Raw genomic sequence first — 17,738 nt, 5'->3', positions numbered from 1 at the left:
ATTTTTTGTTAATCTTCTGTCACAGGGGTGCCCAACCCTGCTCCTGCCGATCGACTGCACAGTTCAACTCCAACCCTAATCAAACACACCTGCTTTTAATTTTCAAGTGATCCTTAAGACCTTAATTGGTTGCTTCAGGTTGGAAATAAACTGTGCAGGACAGTCGATCGGCAGGAGCAGGGTTGGGCACCCCTGTTCTATCATGTCTTGAAGTATCGCAATAATGCCGTATCGTGAGTTCAGTATTGTGATATGCATCAAATCATGACATTACATAGGGTATCGTTACACCCCTAACAATGTGTAAAAAATAAATAAAATAAAAAATCAGTAAAATCTTAAATATTACAATTAAAATTATTCAGTATTTCGGTACTTTGGCAATGGACAAAATATAAAATAAAATAAAAATGAATATATGTGAAATATGTTTTATTCAGAAAGGCATGAACAGTAACATTGTTTCTCTGAGTTTTCCACAGTAAACACGAGCGCTCCACGTGTGAGCTCAGTCCAGGACCCCCTCACGCTCTCAGTCCAGGACCCCCTCACGCCCTCAGTCCAGGACCCCCTCACGCCCTCAGTCCAGGACCCCCTCACGCCCTCAGTCCAGGACCCCCTCACGCCCTCAGTCCAGGACCCCCTCACGCCCTCAGTCCAGGACCCCCTCACGCCCTCAGTCCAGGACCCCCTCACGCTCTCAGTCCAGGACCCCCTCACGCTCTCAGTCCAGGACCCCCTCACGCTCTCAGTCCAGGACCCCCTCACGCTCTCAGTCCAGGACCCCCTCACGCTCTCAGTGTCTCTGTCTAGGGCTCAGATCTGGTGAAGCACTGCAGGCCCGGGAGCCTCCAGCGGGAGCCGGTGTGTATCCGCAGGTCCAGCCACTCCTGCTGCGCCGAGGCCAGGTAGGGCTCGCAAGACTCGGGCGGGGGGGTCAGCAGGTCTGGGGTCAGCGAGCTCTCGGCTCGGGTCAGGGCCTGGTGCCACGCCGCCTGCACATCCATGCTCTCCAGATTATGGAGACCTCCCGCCGCCTGATCCATCACCTGAGCGCTGCTCGGGCCTGGGGGACACGGCACACGGGGTTAAAGGGTTAGTTCACCCAGAAATGACAATTCTGAAAAATAATATATATTTCTAATATAAAACAATCTAATAAATAAATATTTGTAGTGCTTTTGAACACTCCTTTTCTGTGGCATGCTGTGTTTTAATGTTTGCTTAGCGCATGATAATAACAGAATTAATGGTCTGAGAAAATATTTTTGTGCAAATAATGATCAATAATGCACAATAAGGCCGATCTGTTTCCATTAAAAATATAAAGCAATAAAAAATACTATTTGGCCATTGGAAAAGATTGAGAAAAACTTTTTTTGAAATGTATTTTATACTATTTGATTTATTTATTCAAAAACAAGGCAAAGATACTAAATTATTTTTATCAATGTAATGTGAAGCACATCCGTATCTCTTATTTTCCTAATGTCTTGTACCGCTAAATGTGGTATCACGTGGATGAATATGTATATGCAAATGATATGCAGATGAGGATATGCATAGTAAAACGAGGCATTGAAAGCTTCATATATGGCCATTTCTGGGAGGAGACGCATGTGCCACAATCTTCCACTGACTGGGATTATAAAGGGAATTTTACGCAGGTTCTGGCGTTCGCACGGTTTTATAAATGAGACCCCTGGACTTTCAAAGGAGAGACTGCTCAAGTTTCATTAAAAATAGACTGATTTGGTTTCAAAGATGAAAGATGAACCAAACTCACATGGTTAGGAATGACAGGAGGGTGAGTGAATGATGAATGTTAAAGGGGTGGTATAATGCCCTTTTTAGAAGACGTAAAATAAGTCTCTGATGTGTGTGTGAAGTTTTAGCTCAAAATACCCCACAGATATTTTTATATAGCATGTTAAAGTTGTCACTTTTTGAGGGTGAGCAAAAATGCACCGTTTTGTGTGTCCCTTTAAATGCAAATGAGCTGCTGCTCCCGGCACAGAGGGTGGAGCTTCAAGAGCTTGTGTGTGTGTGTGTGTGTGTGCGCGCGTGTGTTAGCAGCTCCGATTACCTCACACAGACAAACACTGAAAATTTCAAAAACGTTTAGCCTTTTATGTTCAAACCGGAGTCAGAAAGATGGAGAGACTCAAGAAGAAGTGACAACATGTAGAAGCAACAGGACATTTCTGAATGGTTAGTTGATGAATTTATGTTGCCGATGTGGAGTTCACTGTCTTCTAGTCATTGATTAGCATATTCTGTCATGATAAGCTATGAATCGCGTTCCCGGGGGCGGGTTTATGTAAATTTTTTATGTCACTAACTTGGGAGGAAGCTCATGTAGTCTCTACCAGCCGTTTGTTTTAGTCCTTAAAAAGTGATTTCTGTATAAAATATCTCCCTTTGCTTTAAACTTTGAGTGTTGTAACTTAGCAGATGTTGTGTATGCTCAAATAGCAACATTACACACTAACTAAAGTTAGAAAAGTGAAATCATAATCAACCACCCGTTTAATTCTGTGTTGAGTGATGATTGTGTGAGTGAACTCACAGCAGTGTCTGAAGGGCTCCCAGCTGCGGGAGGGCAGGTAGGGTTTGGCCACTGGTTGCTGAAGCAGGCACACGATCGCATTATCCACCTGATGAAACACACGCAGGGACAGCAGCTTCTGGAGCAGCTCCTCCGAGAGACGGTACTCCTCTGAGCGAACGAGGTCTCGGATCGAGTCGAAGTCCTGCTTCAGCTGCAGCGCTCCCTGAATGCTGTGTGAAGGATCAGATCACGTAAACACACAGTGAAGCGCTAGCGTCCAGTCCATTACTCCACCACACACACAAACACATGCTGACAGTCAAAGCTTTGGGATCGGTAAGATGTTTTATGTTTATAAAGTCGTCACTTCTGCTCACAAATGCTGCATTTATTTTATTAAAGGTCCCGTATTATGCCCCTTTTCACAAGATGTAAAATAAGTCTCTGATGTCCCCAGAGTGTGTATGTGAAGTTTCAGCTCAAAATACCCAACAGATCATTTTTTACAGCATGTTTAAATTGTCATTTTTGGGGGCTCAGAAAAACGCGCTGTTTTAGTGTGTGCCCTTTAAATGCAAATGAGCTGCTGCTGGATGACCCAGGGGGCGGAGCCTCACGAGCTCGCGCTCAGTCTCTCAGGACAATTTCATCTCACGGAATGATGATAATATCAGAAACTCTCAGTAACGGTGTTCATTTCGAGTCGGACAATAATGCCTACAGAGTCAGAGTGCTGTATAGAGATGAAACAGGTATAGTTTAGTAGTTTAATTACGGTTATTATAACGTATTTGTCATCTGCTTGTATGTATCCATTATTTATTAATAGCCTACAAGTCTGCTGTCTGAATGATGATCAAACATATACTGATGAGTTTAATAAAGTTTATTGTACATCACACAAAAGATGAAGCGTCAGTTTTACTTCAGAAAATCACTGTAAGAGCTGAGTAAACACAGTAAGTTATAAGAAGTGCGCAAGCACATAAACGAATTTCGGCAGAGTTGAGGGAGCATTCCTGTGGGCGGAGGTTAGTCAAAAAACTAGTGACGTTCTACTGACGTCATTAAAGAAGGAAGTAGAGGGATGTGGTCCAAACGGGCCGTTCAATGTAGGCGACTTCTGTTAAATAAAATATCTCGCTTGGCATTGAACTTTGAGCTTTATAATTTTACAGATATTATTTATACCCTAACAACAACATTACACACTAACTAAAGTTTGAAACATGGGATCACGAAGAACGGGACCTTTAAAAAATCTTCAGTGTCACATGATCCTTCAGAAATCATTCTAATATGATGATTTGATGATCAAGAAACATTTATGATTATTATTATTAATGTTGAAAACAGTTGTGTACAATTTTTTTTTTCAGGATTATTTGATGAATAGAAAGTTAAATGCTGTTCTTTTGAACTTTCTATTCATCAAAGAATCCTGAAAAAAATAAATAAATTACACAACTGTTTTCAACATTAATAATAATCATAAATGTTTCTTGAGCATCAAATCATCATATTAGAGTGATTTCTGAAGGATCATGTGACACTGAAGACTGGAGTAATGATGCTGAACATTCAGCTTTGATCACAGGAATAAATTGTATTTTACTATATAATCACTTAGAAAACAGCTGATTTACATTGTAATAATATTTCAATACTGTTTTTTCTGTATTTTTAATCAAATAAATGCAGCCTTGGTGAGCAGAAGAGACTTCTTTTAAAAACATTATAAATCTTACCGACCCCAAAGGTCTGAACCGCAGTGTACATGTCGACTTACTCCAACCCTAACCTCTCAGTCTACTAATACTCTATTGAGAGTGAGTTGACCTGTAGTTACTTGTAGTTGGACCATCAAAATGAAGTGTATCTTTTTTTGGCAGTGTGTCCACCCACCTGAACTTGATCTTCTGCTTGAGTATGTGCTCCATCCAGGCCTCCATGAAGGCAGTCATGGCCTCGGCGAGAGCAGGAACACGAGCTTCATCGGGGAGGGTCTGAATGCTCTCCATCACCTGGCCGATCACGCTCTGAGCCGCACACGCTGCGTACTCACTCGGCCTGCTGGGAAACTCTGAAGACATCCACACACAGGAGGATTTAAAGCTTCACGAGCACAGACACAATACACTGAGGACTGGCATGAGGGGCTTTCGCACCGGAGGAACCTCTTCATAGTTCCTAGAACTGTTGGCTGAAGTTCCCGGATGTCGGCGTGTTCGCACTGCAGGATCTAGGAACGATGTCAGCTCTAGGAACTCTTTTGGAGTAACTAATTTACTCGTACTTCAGATTCGGTCTAAACCAGCGCTATAGGAACTACAGTGACGTCAGTGTTCGCTGATTGGCCGAACGCACTGAAACACCGGCACCCGCCATTTTAAAAAGGCTGTGAACACAGATTATTTCAGAACCTATATATTTACTGTGAGCTCAGACTCTGGCGTTCTCAGCGCCGTCAAAATAAAAGTCAGAACGACAAGCGTGTCTTACGTCACTTCAGAGCTCCTACTGGCGGTGCGAACGCAACCAGGAAAACCTTCCTATGGGAATCATTAGTTCTCGGGGAACCATCCTGGAGGCTCGTTCCTGTAACTAAGTTCCTAGAACCATCCGGTGCGAAAGCCCCTGTTCACTCATGCGTCTGTACCCGTTCTGTGACTGATCCTCCAGTGTTTTGCTGACGGCATGGTTTGCTCGAAGATCTCCACAGACATTTTCTTACAGTCCATAGAAAAGGTCCTCAGGACGAGATCAGAGAAATCCTGCAATACGAGACGAACTGAGTCAGAAAGCACAGATTTATGTTAAAATGCGTTTATCATTTTCCCTGTTGTTACCTTACAAATGTTCATTTCTAATATTTTTGACCGGTATGACTCAAAAGTGTGGGGTTGGTAAGATTTGATTAAAATTAAAATCTTCTGCTCACCAAGGCTACATTTATTTGATCAAAAATACTGTATAAACAGTGAAATATTATTAGAATTTAAAACCACTGTTCTCTATGTGAATATCTAGTAAAGTGTAATTTATTCCTGTGATCGAAGCTGAATTTTCAGCATCATTACTCCAGTCTTCAGTGTCACATGATCCTTCAGAAATCACTCTAATATGATGATTTGATGCTCAAGAAACATTTATGATTATTATCAATGTTGAAAACAGTTTTTGCTGCTTCATATTTTTGTGGAAACTGTGATAATTTTTTTCCAGGATTCTCTGATGAATAGAAAGTTTAACAGCATTTATTTAAAATAGATTTTTTTTGTGCAAATGTAAATTACTTTACTGTCTCTTTCGATCAAATTAATGAATCCTTGCTGAAAAAAAAAAAACATCTTACTGACTTCAAACTTTTGAATGGTAGTGCAATTTACCCCCAATTTCGTGGAGAAGCCTTAAAATAATCCCAGACTAAAATGTATGTTCGAGCTGTTTTAACTGGAATCAACTTGCTCTGATATATCTTAAATGTCATTGCCATTGTTCTGTCTCAAGATACACACCAGTGATGTTTTTCTCTAAGACATTATGTTTATAAAAGCTTCCTAAATGTCCTAATTGAACTAAGGCCTAATCCTGACTTAATCTAAGCCTTGTCTGTGAAACCAGTCCTACATGTTTCAATTTGTCATCATACCAATGGATCGTTCATACAAAAATTACATTTCTATCATCACTTTATCACATCTTTCCAAACCTGCATGATTTCTTTCTTCTGTGAAACATAGATATAAAGATATTTTGAGAAATGACGGTAACTAAACAATTTTATTAACCAATGACTTTCATTGTATGGACAAAAAAAAATCTTCTTTTATGTTCCAAAGAGGAAAGAAAGTCATACAAGTTTGGAAATATGTGAGAATTGTCATTTTTCGAGATGTTTTTCGGCACGTCCTTGTGTTCACACCCAAGCGATTTTCACTGGCGATGCGCCGAGTGATGCTTCACTCTCTAAATCCTATTTGATCTGCGACTCCTCTCCATAACAACTCCCTCTTCTCAAGGTTTTTGTAGTCGCTGTGGCGTTTGTCATGAAGTTCTTGAAGTTCAAAGACACCAGCAGCTCTACATTCATCTCGCCTCGTTGCATCTTCCTCTTCGTCGTCGTCTTTTATCAATGTGTGCTCGACAAGATCGTTTTGTGCTTGAGCTCCACCAAGTACCATAGACATAATATTTATTATGTCTATGCCAAGAACTAAAAACTTCAGGAACTTCCAGGAACTTCCAGGAACCAAGATTGAGAACCAAGGTTCCAAGAACCAAGGAACTTTCAGGAACTTCCAGAAACCAAGAACTTCAGCAGCTCCAGGCACGTGAACAAAAGCGCTAATCTCATTGGTCGACCAGTTTTTAACACTGCGCGTCAAACAAAAAAAAACGAACCCAAGGAGTTTTTAAAAAAATTACGCTTTTACACCTGGCGTTTTGTGCGTCGGTGTGCATACTCACATTGGCGCCCTTTGTTTAGTCACGAGACGTTAAATGTTGGCGAAAAGCGCGCGCGATAATCGCCCCGGTGTGCACAGGCCTTTATGCAGGAAGTGTGTAACGATGCTGTACTTCCTCACCTGTAGATGTGTGAGAGCCTGAGAGAGCGAGGCTGTGTGCTGAACTATCAGACGCTGATCTGAGTCTCTGCCGACGGCTCCAGCGAGCTGGACCAGGCTCTCCACCGAGTCCTTCAGATCCTGACCACAGACACAAACACATGCTACATTAGGGGTGTGTGAGATGATGATATAGATTGTGAACGATGAAAATGTCTCCACGATCTGCCTTTGAAGAGGGATTATAGAATTGTGACCAAACACACTGTACATTCACATTCATAGCATATTTAGGGGCTGTTTACACCTGGCCACTTCATGCGTTTCTGTGATGGGATAGCTATCAGATCGAGAAAAGACCAGGTGTAAATGCCCTCCGAAACGCATTCGGGACGTATTTGAATCCGATCGCTCAAACCACTTCAGGAGGAGGTCTGGGCCACATTGCAGACGAAACTGGACAAGTGTAAATGCATGTTGAAACCACATGTAAACTGAATGCTTTTTCAAGCGTCTCCATACTTGAAAAACCACGGAAAACTACTTTTAAACAGGAAATGACAAAATATTTACGTACATATTTACAGCGGGTCTATTCGCACGGGAAAAGTCACTGTAATCTTTACTGACATTGTCCATCATGATTACAGAGATGCACATTCAGACGGCACTAAAATCACAGAGAAGCGCTGGTAATAATGACTTTGCCCCACATTTAACATGTTAAACTAGTCCAGTCCGAATAGGGATAGACGCTGACGCTTAACACACAATCATCTTCATTAAAAGTAAAGAAACTAAATGATCAGAGTAAAGACGAGTAAAGAAACTTAAATGATCGGTAGCTAGGCTCACGTGACTGCAGCTCTTCTCCATCAGGACGTTTTTTTATTTGCACGCATTTAAAGTCTTGCCAGTTGAACTTTTTATTCACCCGCTATTCTGACTTAAGCTTTCTGAGCCGGACACTGAAAGCATGCACACACTTCATCACGTCTTCTTATTGCTATAACTGTCAAATACACACGAGGTTTACTTAAACACAGTCAATAATATCTTATAGGATTAGTTCACCCAAAAATGAAGTTTCTGTCAGTAATTACTCACCCTCATGTCGTTCCAACCCAACAAGACCTTCGTTCATCTTCTGAACACAAATTAAGATATTTTTGATGAAATGCAAGAGGTTTCTGAACCTCTCAGAAAGTCATTGCAACTTTCAAGGCCCAGAAAGTTAGTAAAGACATCGTTAAAATAGTCCATGTGACTACAGTGGTTCAACCTTAATGTTATGAAGCGACAAGAATACTTTTTGTGTGCAAAAAAACATAAATAACGACTTTATTCAACAATTTCTTCTCTTCTCTTCTGAAATTTTTTTTATTTTTGGTTTTTTTTTTTACCACATTTACATTTAAACCACTGTAGTCACATGGACTATTTATTTATTTTTACTTTTTTTAGGTTTTTATTACAGCAATTTTGGTACCCAAAATCCTACAAATCAAATACAATCAACTAATGAATAAAAGCAGCAAACATTACACGAAAAAAGAAAAAACATCAATTGGGAAGCAACACAATAAATTACTAAATAATGCAAACCATTACGGTAATACAGCCCTTCCCGCAATTCAGCAAACTATACAGTTGTATATTTAATACTCAGCTGAAAGACACATGGACTATTTTAACAATGTCTTTACTACCTTTCTGGGCCTTGAAAGTTGCAATGACTTCGCTGCTTATGTGGGTTCAGAAACCTCTCACATTTCATCAAAAATATCTTAATCTGTGGTTTGAAGACGAACAGAGGTCTTACGGGTTTGGAACGACATGAGGGCGATTAATTAGTGACAGAAATTTTTGGGTGAACTAACCCTTTAAGTGAATGGAAACAGTTCGTTTGCGTGTCAGCATATTAGATCAGTGCATTCGCTCTTAAAGTGACAGCAGCCTATTAAACCTGCTGCCGTCTGTCGTTAATGTTAATCAAACAACTAAAGACAGAGAAAATCACTCACTGCTCTAGACTGAATAACTTCAATAGCTTTAATAAGAATCTGTGTCTATTTAATTCACACACCTATGATAGATTAAAACATATATCCTTTAGCAGAAAAAGATGGATATAAATGCATGGAGGTGAGTGTTTCATTTACCTTGAGATCTCCTTGTGTGACCAGCAGGAACTTATCAAGGGACCAGGAGGCCAGAAACTGGTAGGCTTTACTCATGACCCAGACCGTCGAGGCCTGGACAGTGACGACTGACCGACACAACAGCCCCAGATGAGTCTCCCGAAGACTCCTGGATCCACGCTCACCTGGGGAACACATCAGTGCCAACGGGATGAGCTCAGGGGATCTCATGCACCCTCAACACTGGCCAAACTAGGGACAGAAACAATACTGGTACTTCGTTACAGAAGCAATATTAAAATCATAATATATAAAAATATAGGAAATTATTTTCACAATACGCAATTTTTTTGCTATCTATTTTATTTGTATTATTGCTTGTAATTTGTTTCTTTGGTATTTATTTTACTAACGATCGTTAAATAATCAAAATATGTTTTAATTAGTGCTGGGCAACGATTAATCGCGTCCAAAATAAAAGTTTGTGTTTATATAATATGTGTGTGTACTGTGTGTAATTATTTTGTATATATAAATACATGCATTTATATACAATGCATGTATATATTTAAGAAAAATGTGTTATTTAAATATAAAATATTTATATTTGTATGTAATATAAATTATGTATAAATATATACACATTTTATATATGCAAAATGTCTTAAATATGCATGTGTGTGTGTATTTATGTATAAAAAATAATTATACACAGTACACACACATATATTATGTAAACACAAACTTTTATTTTGGATGCAATTAATCGTTGCCCAGCACTAATTTTAATTTAATTTGATCATATTTATATTATTACAACCCTAGTCTAGACATTGATCAGACTGAAGATGACAGGAGAGTGTGTGTGAAGTTACCGGGCAGGAGCTTCAGGACGGTGTGTAGAGGAGGGAAGAGCTGGAGGATCAGATCCATAGTGGCCGTTCTCACCGCACATCTGTCATGCGTTACTGCAGGAACACACTTCTCTTTCAGTCCCGAGCCCAGCGACAAACACATCACTGCAACACAACCACACAACAACACCACTCTCACCTCTGAAGACTCATCTGAGGGTCATAATGTGAAGATAAACACTACTCACTCTCATCCCACCGTGTGAAGGCGGCAGTCGACAAAACATGAGAGCAGAAATTGCTCAAACTTTCTTTACATTCTTCTGGAACAAGGTCTAGAAAGACACAAAAGCAAAGGAATGAAAAAGATGTAAAATAAACCTTGAAAACAACTTGCAGAAAAGGTGCTCAATACTTGAGCACAATATACAGTATCAGTCACTATATTAGTATCAGTTAATACTTCCTATGGCAGGTCTCAGAACAGTTGTGCATATTTTCTGCTGTATGTTAAAATATTTTAATGGCCAATTTCACTTGAAGCATGTTCAGTTCTAGATTTATTGTGAACACGGCTGTTATTTGAAACAACACAATAAAGTAATCTGTTATTGGCCATAACAAAACAAACAGCAAAAAATTTCTAAATCAGTGGATCCCTGCGAAAACGACATGAAATTAAATGTATTTGAATATTATTTGAATTTTGAGAGAATCACATAAAAACTGTCAAATTATGTCCATATTTCACACCAAAATGAAACAAATAATATTTTGCGTAAAGAAGATTAAGTCAATGAGAATGTAGATTTTTCATTAGACATAATTTTTAGGAACATTAAGCAAATTTTCCCAAATGTCATTCATTTAAGGCAAATAAATTTAAATAAAGTAATTATAAATACAGTCAAACCAACATTTATTCAGACACCTTGAACATTTCTCACATTATCACAGTTTATTCGCTATAGTTTAGAAAATGGTGATAAAATATGAGCAGAACTCAGAGTTCTCAGATCAGCTGATATTTGACTGGTTTCTTCTGTTAGACTGTCTCACACATGAGTTATGTTGAATATCTGTCAGCTGTTAAATTTAACTACACAATTAGATAATACCAGTTTAGCTCAACCAATCACCAAGCAATGCTTCATTGTGTTCAGTCTGTGTGTAAAAAGAGCATTAGTTATTAAAGAAAACACACTTCAGCAAAACATGATCAGCTCAAAGTGTCCGAATCATTTTTGGTCCAATTTTTTTTTCATTTCACTGGTAGCCACTGAATGAAGAATCTTTGGGTATAATATGTCACAGTTTACTTTATTTTGCTCTCCTCACTTACATAAATGAACTAGAGTGTCCTGCACACACTAGTAAAAAAAATCAAAAAAATTATATATATTATATAATTATATACAGTAGTTAAATGTTTAATTAGACTGTAAAGGGTACACTTTATTTGGTAACATTTTATTTTAAGGTGTCATTGTTACAGTGTAATTATATAAGTACTGAGTGATATTAATTAATTACATGTACTTACTGTAGGGTTAGGGTAGGATTAGGATTTGGTTGAGGGTTAATTGCATGTAATTATGCACAATTTACTTACTACGGTAAGTACATGTAACAAGGACACTGTAAAAAAGTGTTACCAAATAAAGTGTAACCGATTTTGATGTGAAATATGACCCAGCCAATATCTTTGCAAAAGATTCAACCATTAGCATTTCATATCTTCTCAAAACACATTACACACATTTGATTGACACACATGCAACCCGATCAGTACCTTCCACACACGAATGCCTGAGCCACGAGGCCAAAAGCACCAGCGCCTCATCGTTCCACAGGTTGAGGCTTCCCAGAGCGCTGTTGCACGACTGATAACGAAAGTGTCGTGCGACTGCCTCCCCGAACTCCCTCCACAGCAGCTCCTTATAGTGAGAGAAGAGCTTCATCTGCCCCAGATCCACACCGACCGTCCTGCAGGGCATTCTGGGCCGGTTCAGATGCCTCTCCTCTCCTTCACTGGCCCGTCGACAGATCACCATCGAGTCCTCCAGATCCAACGCAGGTTTCCTGGGAATATGCGGAGCCAAGAGATTGGTGGAAGTCACTAGGACTTGAAAGAGAGTATCCAGACACTCTCGGTCTCGAGAGATGAAGGAAGCGAAGGGAAGATTCGAGGACCAGCGGCTGTGAACGGGTTTTCGGGACGCCTCGTCAACAGCAGCTTCGACGTGTGTGTTTATCGCGGGTGAGGATACAACTCGAGGGTTGTTTGCGATATGCAGGAGGTTACTCTGCTGGGAAGACCATGTGTAAAGTTGCTCGGCGGCTTTCTTCGCTTGACTCCGGGCCAGAACCATCATTAGCCGCTCGACGGGGAACGGTCTGACGTTTCGAAGCCAGTCTGAGCCGAAGTCGAGCCCTGAGCTCCTCTTGTCCTGAAGGATCTGGTTGAAGAGCTCGACGGCACACAGCAGGTCCACTAGAGCGTCTCGAGGCACGCGATCCGGCTGCGCTTCGGCTAGAGCGCGGAGAGCCGTGTGAATGCACTGCTCCATTAAACACACCGCCTGTGAGCCTAACAGATTTAGCGTTCGCCGCATTGACGCGAGCGTTTCGACTCGGGTGAAAAGCACACGCCGGAGACTGTGATCAGTTCGAGCTTTAGTCCTGAGGAGGTCCCAATGGTTTACGTGAACCTGCAGTTCCAGACATAAAGCTTTAAGGCTGAGGCTCCATGTGGAGTTCGGTTGCTCTCTGTCGGCTAACAGGAGACGAGTCCGCTCTAAAACCGAGCCTAGTTGAGTTACAAAACAAGAGGCGAGGTGTGTTCTCTGGGCGTATTCGCTGAGGAACAGCAGCTGGGCTCTCTGCTCCATCAGGTGCTGAAGCTGGCAGTAATGCTGGGTGAAGGCTGAAGCCTGAGGGTGATGGAGAAACTCCTCAGGGGACGAGGAGACTGAGAGGTTTGTGACGCAGCCGAAGGGACGGGCTCCTGACGCCGGGTCGTGGAGCGTGAGGCACTGAGAGCCGAGGCTCTGTAACGCCTGACCCAAACGCTGGACACTCCTGGAGGAACAGCTCTCGCTCTCCGAGTCCCAGCTGCCGTCTCTGCTCTTCTGCCCCATGAGCCACTTCAGGCTGGGGTTTAATCGGGTGCGAAACAGAGCCTCTGCCCTCTGGAGGGATCTGGTGAACGGACCCTGGTACCAGGAAGCTGGGGGGACAGAGAGAGGCACAATAAGTTAACAATAAGGTACGAGAGGCTAGTGCTGTGTCGTGAATAAGTCACGGCTGAAGTTAGGCACGACGCGAAGCGGAGTACTGTATTACCACACAACACAAATATTAAAGCCAAAAAATATGTATCAATGCAACTTTTATGAGGTAAAATCACTATAAGCCTTCCTTCCGCTGGAAAAAATAGTCCCTGACCGTGAACAGCAACAGAAGAACATTATTTCACCATTAGGTGGCGGCAAAGACTGTCTTTATGAGTGAGTCTGTCAGTAGAGAAGACTTTTATATTGAAAGGACTGCAACTTCTTGTGAACACGGAGAAGAAAACTGCAATGACTAGCATGTCAGGGCACAGAAAACTCCTTAAACCTGTTAAAAGTTCAAGATATCGCAGCGGACATTCAAACAGAAGGAAATGCTATATCTACTGTAAATGCAGGTACACTCGCTCACTTGATCTCTCACAATACTCTATAAGCTTCAATGAACAATATCAATGATAACACACGTGTTTACGTTGCTAAGAGTGGTTGCTAGGGGTGTTGTGTAGTGATACATAGAACCGTTGGGTGTGTTTTACCATTTTATTGTGAATAAAACACAGCTATTGACCAATCAGAATCAAGGACTGGATCCTACAAAAGGTTACAAAAAGTATTCTCGTCATTTGATAAACTTTAGGTTGAGCCACTGTAGTCACTTGGACTATTTTAACAATGTCTTTACTAACTTTTCTGGGCCGGCAGAATGAAATTGCCTAGCAGCCTATGGAGGAGTGAGACAGCTCTCAGATTTCATCACAAATATCTTAAATTGTGTTCCGAAGACGAACGAAGGTCTTACGGGGTTGAACAACATGAGGGAGAGTAATTACTGACAGAACTTTCATTTTTGGGTGAACTATCCCTTTAAGATCAGTCTTGTACCTTTGTATTTTTGTCTGATTTTCAAATACTTTTTTGCTTTCAAATCAAAATTATCCTCGTAGCTGGTTGGTTTGGTTCATGGCTTATAACGCTTTAACTAAGACTTCTTTTTGTTTTTAAATCCCTATGGGAGAAATGAATGGAAAAACTGCTTAAGTTGGGCGGGGGCTAATGCACTCTATTGAGTAATAATGAGTAATAATGAGTCAGGACCTCTGCATTCAAATGATATTTACTTCTGTAATCTATTTGTATTTCCTGAATGTGCAAGAAGGCTTACCATCTCACTTACCATCAAATTTGTCATTTGATATGTATTCCTCTGGAAGTAGCTCTGAAAGGTCACTTGGCCTGCTCTGTAAAAACACACAAAGATATGATTATCAATAACACACGAGTGAGGACGCCTTGTCTGCTGGTTTATAACTCGAGAGAGATTTATGCTGTGAATGATGTAATACACAGGTGTGTTTGAGAGGCGTTGGGTCTGACCTGTCCATGATCCGAACGCTGGTGTTCAGGACTGTCAGCAGCACAACTGTCCGTTTTGTCTGTTTGGGATCAGGAAAGTTAGAAAACAAGCAAATGTTGAGACTTCAATGGTACTGATTGGCTTCTACTGATCCGGTTTGATCATTTAATATAAACTGACATCACTGGTCAAAGGTTTCAACACTCAGTACTGGACTGAATGATCTGAACTTTTAATCTTTTGATCAGAATCTCCCTACATGAAAAGCAGCAAAAAGAAAGAAGTGTCCTTCTCGTTCAATATTGTATTTCTTCACTACCTCCATTTGTGTTCTTTCATAATGATTCGAAATCATCAAATCATCATATTATACTGATTTCTGAAGGATCATGTGACACTGAAGACTGGAGTAATGATGCTGAAAATTCAGCTTTTATCACAGGAATAAATTACACTTTACTATATTCACATAGAAAACAGATGTTTTAAAATGGTAGGCTAATAAATTGTAGTTTTACGGTATTTTTGATCAGATAAATGCAGCTTTGGTGAGCTTAACCCTTAAAACTGTACCAGCATCAATGACCATGTTGATCCATTTATCATGTTGATACTGAATGTTCAACATGATCCAAACTTTGCAGAAAACCCTTCCACAAGCCTCGTCATCTATCCGATAGCTCATACTTTTAGCATGTACAAGGCCTTCAAGTATAACTTAAAAATTGTTATTTGTTCATCTCTCAATCATCACTGTATTGCATTGCATTGTTTTAAAACTAGAGAGATTTGATCATAAAACTAAGCATTTCAAGATCATCTTATTATAGGCATACAGAGTGACAACTGAACCTTAAAGGCATTTTAAGATCTCATTGATTTCCATTACAAGCATCAGAATTTCATCTTACTTTTTGTCTATTCAAAAAAATAAAAATAAAACAGCATCTGCACAATTGCATATTTTTGCTCAGTTTGAGCCTCTGAATAAAATTGAGCTGTTTTTTCCTCCGTTTTCTCACTATATCAGACTAAATGAGCCATAAATGCCTGGTGTGTCAAATGTGATCATCAGGCTCTTGAGGAATGTTTATTTGTTCATCTCTCAATCATCACTGTATTATATTGTATTATATGTTTTAAAACTACAGAGCTTTGATCATTTAAATATGATCTTACTAAGACATTATTGGCAGATATTGTTATTTATATGCATTTTATGCTCAAATTTTTTATTTTGTTTATATTTTTTCGGTAGAAAGACAAATATAAATAGTGATGAAAGCCAAAATATTAAAAGTCACAGACTTTACTGAGTTTTACTGAGATTTACAGAGTAATCCATTATTTTGTAGAGAGGGATCAAAATTACCTGAGATTTGGAGCCAAATTACAGGGGTGTAAAAATTACTTTAGAAAGATGGCGGCATCATTATTTCATTTTTACACAGAGATTGGTAGATCTATTAGTAAAATCTGTTGACTTCATCAATCTTTGTTGCATTATATGCACACAGTGACAGTTCAAAAATGGGAAAAAGCACTTCTTGTGTTTTTTTGCCTCGTGTTTGGACGCCTGTAACTCAAGAAAAATTAAAGATATCTTAATATCCTTTTAGATTCTGGTTTTATCAAAAGTTTCTTTAGGTATCTTCATTTTAAAGGCCCTATATGGTTCAATCCCAGAGATATGGAGATCTTAATGTGGCTCAGTGAGTAAAGACACGTTTTCGGTGGTCAAAAACCAAATGTGGGTCACTTTGCATACAGCTGACACTTATTGCATTTAAAGAGGAATATCTAAAGAACACATAATGTTGAAACTAGAAATGTATATCTTGTGTTTTTCTATCAACTCAATTGCATAAAACATTCCTGTCCGAGTCCCATAAATATTCCTTTTCTAAAGTTGTCATGCTTGTAAGTCCAAAAGTATTCAAGATATCCTTATAGATTCTCATTCTTAATAAACTTGACTTTTAAAATCGTAATTTTAAAGGTACTATATAGATCAGTCCCATCAGAATTTAATCTTTTCAAGGTTAGTCCATATCAATATCCGCATCTGCACCAAATAGCATGCTTTTTGCTCAGTTTGAGTCTCTGAATAAAACTGAGATGTCGCTTTATCATACTATTCCATAAAAGCCTGCCTATTATTTCATATGTCAAAAACATTAAAAAAAATCTTACCAACCCCAAACTTTTGAACGGTATTGTAGGTGATATTTGACAGATAGTTTATGCAACAATCAAAAGTCAACATTAGCCAAAGGAAATTCAAGGCAATTTGGCAGGTTACAAGTACAACCTATAAAGCTGGTATTAGCCAGACTGCGCCAGTTTTAAAGGCAATAAGAGAGATTAAAAGGTGAAGGTGGCACACCTGTGTGTGTGTGAGTGTGTTCCTCCTGAGATCCTCCTGATGACTGAGCCATCTCTCCTGGACACATACACATATCACATAATAAACCACAGAAACAACACAATCATAATAGCAGGACATCTGACAGCTTACCTGTTCATCTCAACGGGCATCTTTCATCTCTAGTCCGCCTAAATAAAGGCAAATTATTAATATTTAGCAGAAGAATGATTCAATACACACCCTTGCTAAGTATAAATAACATTACACGTGAACAACACAACACTAGGTCGACACACACCTGTCACTGAACCCACAGGAAAGCTCCAGGTCGTGGTTTATTCCAGTGTTTTGGTTTAAAGTCCTCCATTATAATACACTGATGCTAACAGGCTAGCTGAAGTTAACTGGCCAGTACAGCCCGCTAACAGTAACAGTCGCTAATCAGTGCACACGACAAACCAGTTCAACTCCTATTATAGGAAGACGCCTATTTCGAGGGGTATGTTGGTGGCAACAGGTTAGTTAATCCTCAGTTAAGCACATTTCCCGAACTTAGCATAGCATGAGAAGATCAGCCAATGAGAGGAGAGAACGCTGATTCTGACT

General features: G+C 39.9%; 1 protein-coding gene across 3 annotated transcripts; it reads right to left on the bottom strand.

The window, feature by feature from the left end:
- Positions 1-215: 215 nt before the first annotated feature.
- On the bottom strand, positions 216-17,738 carry LOC311094397 (uncharacterized protein). 3 transcript variants are annotated; one of them, XM_084132354.1, is made up of 15 exons: positions 17,431-17,734; positions 17,283-17,320; positions 17,151-17,207; positions 14,785-14,843; positions 14,585-14,648; positions 11,907-13,343; positions 10,363-10,449; positions 10,136-10,279; positions 9,282-9,445; positions 7,141-7,260; positions 5,211-5,325; positions 4,457-4,634; positions 2,570-2,781; positions 802-1,066; positions 218-537 (listed from the first exon to the last, which is right to left on the bottom strand). In XM_084132354.1, the coding sequence occupies exons 3-14, from the start codon at positions 17,200-17,202 to the stop codon at positions 810-812; spliced, it is 2,889 nt and encodes a 962-aa protein (XP_083988480.1). In that variant the 5' UTR covers positions 17,203-17,207; positions 17,283-17,320; positions 17,431-17,734; the 3' UTR covers positions 218-537; positions 802-809. The 3 variants fall into 3 exon arrangements, with proteins under 3 accessions (XP_083988479.1, XP_083988481.1, XP_083988480.1); XM_084132353.1 differs by having other exon boundaries at positions 216-1,066; positions 17,431-17,738; XM_084132355.1 differs by having other exon boundaries at positions 216-1,066; positions 17,283-17,311; positions 17,431-17,720.

This window comes from Abramis brama (assembly GCF_963993115.1).
Source record: "Abramis brama genome assembly, chromosome: 13".
In the NCBI taxonomy this organism is placed as follows: domain Eukaryota; kingdom Metazoa; phylum Chordata; class Actinopteri; order Cypriniformes; family Leuciscidae; genus Abramis; species Abramis brama.
This window is presented reverse-complemented; position numbering and strand designations above follow the sequence as displayed.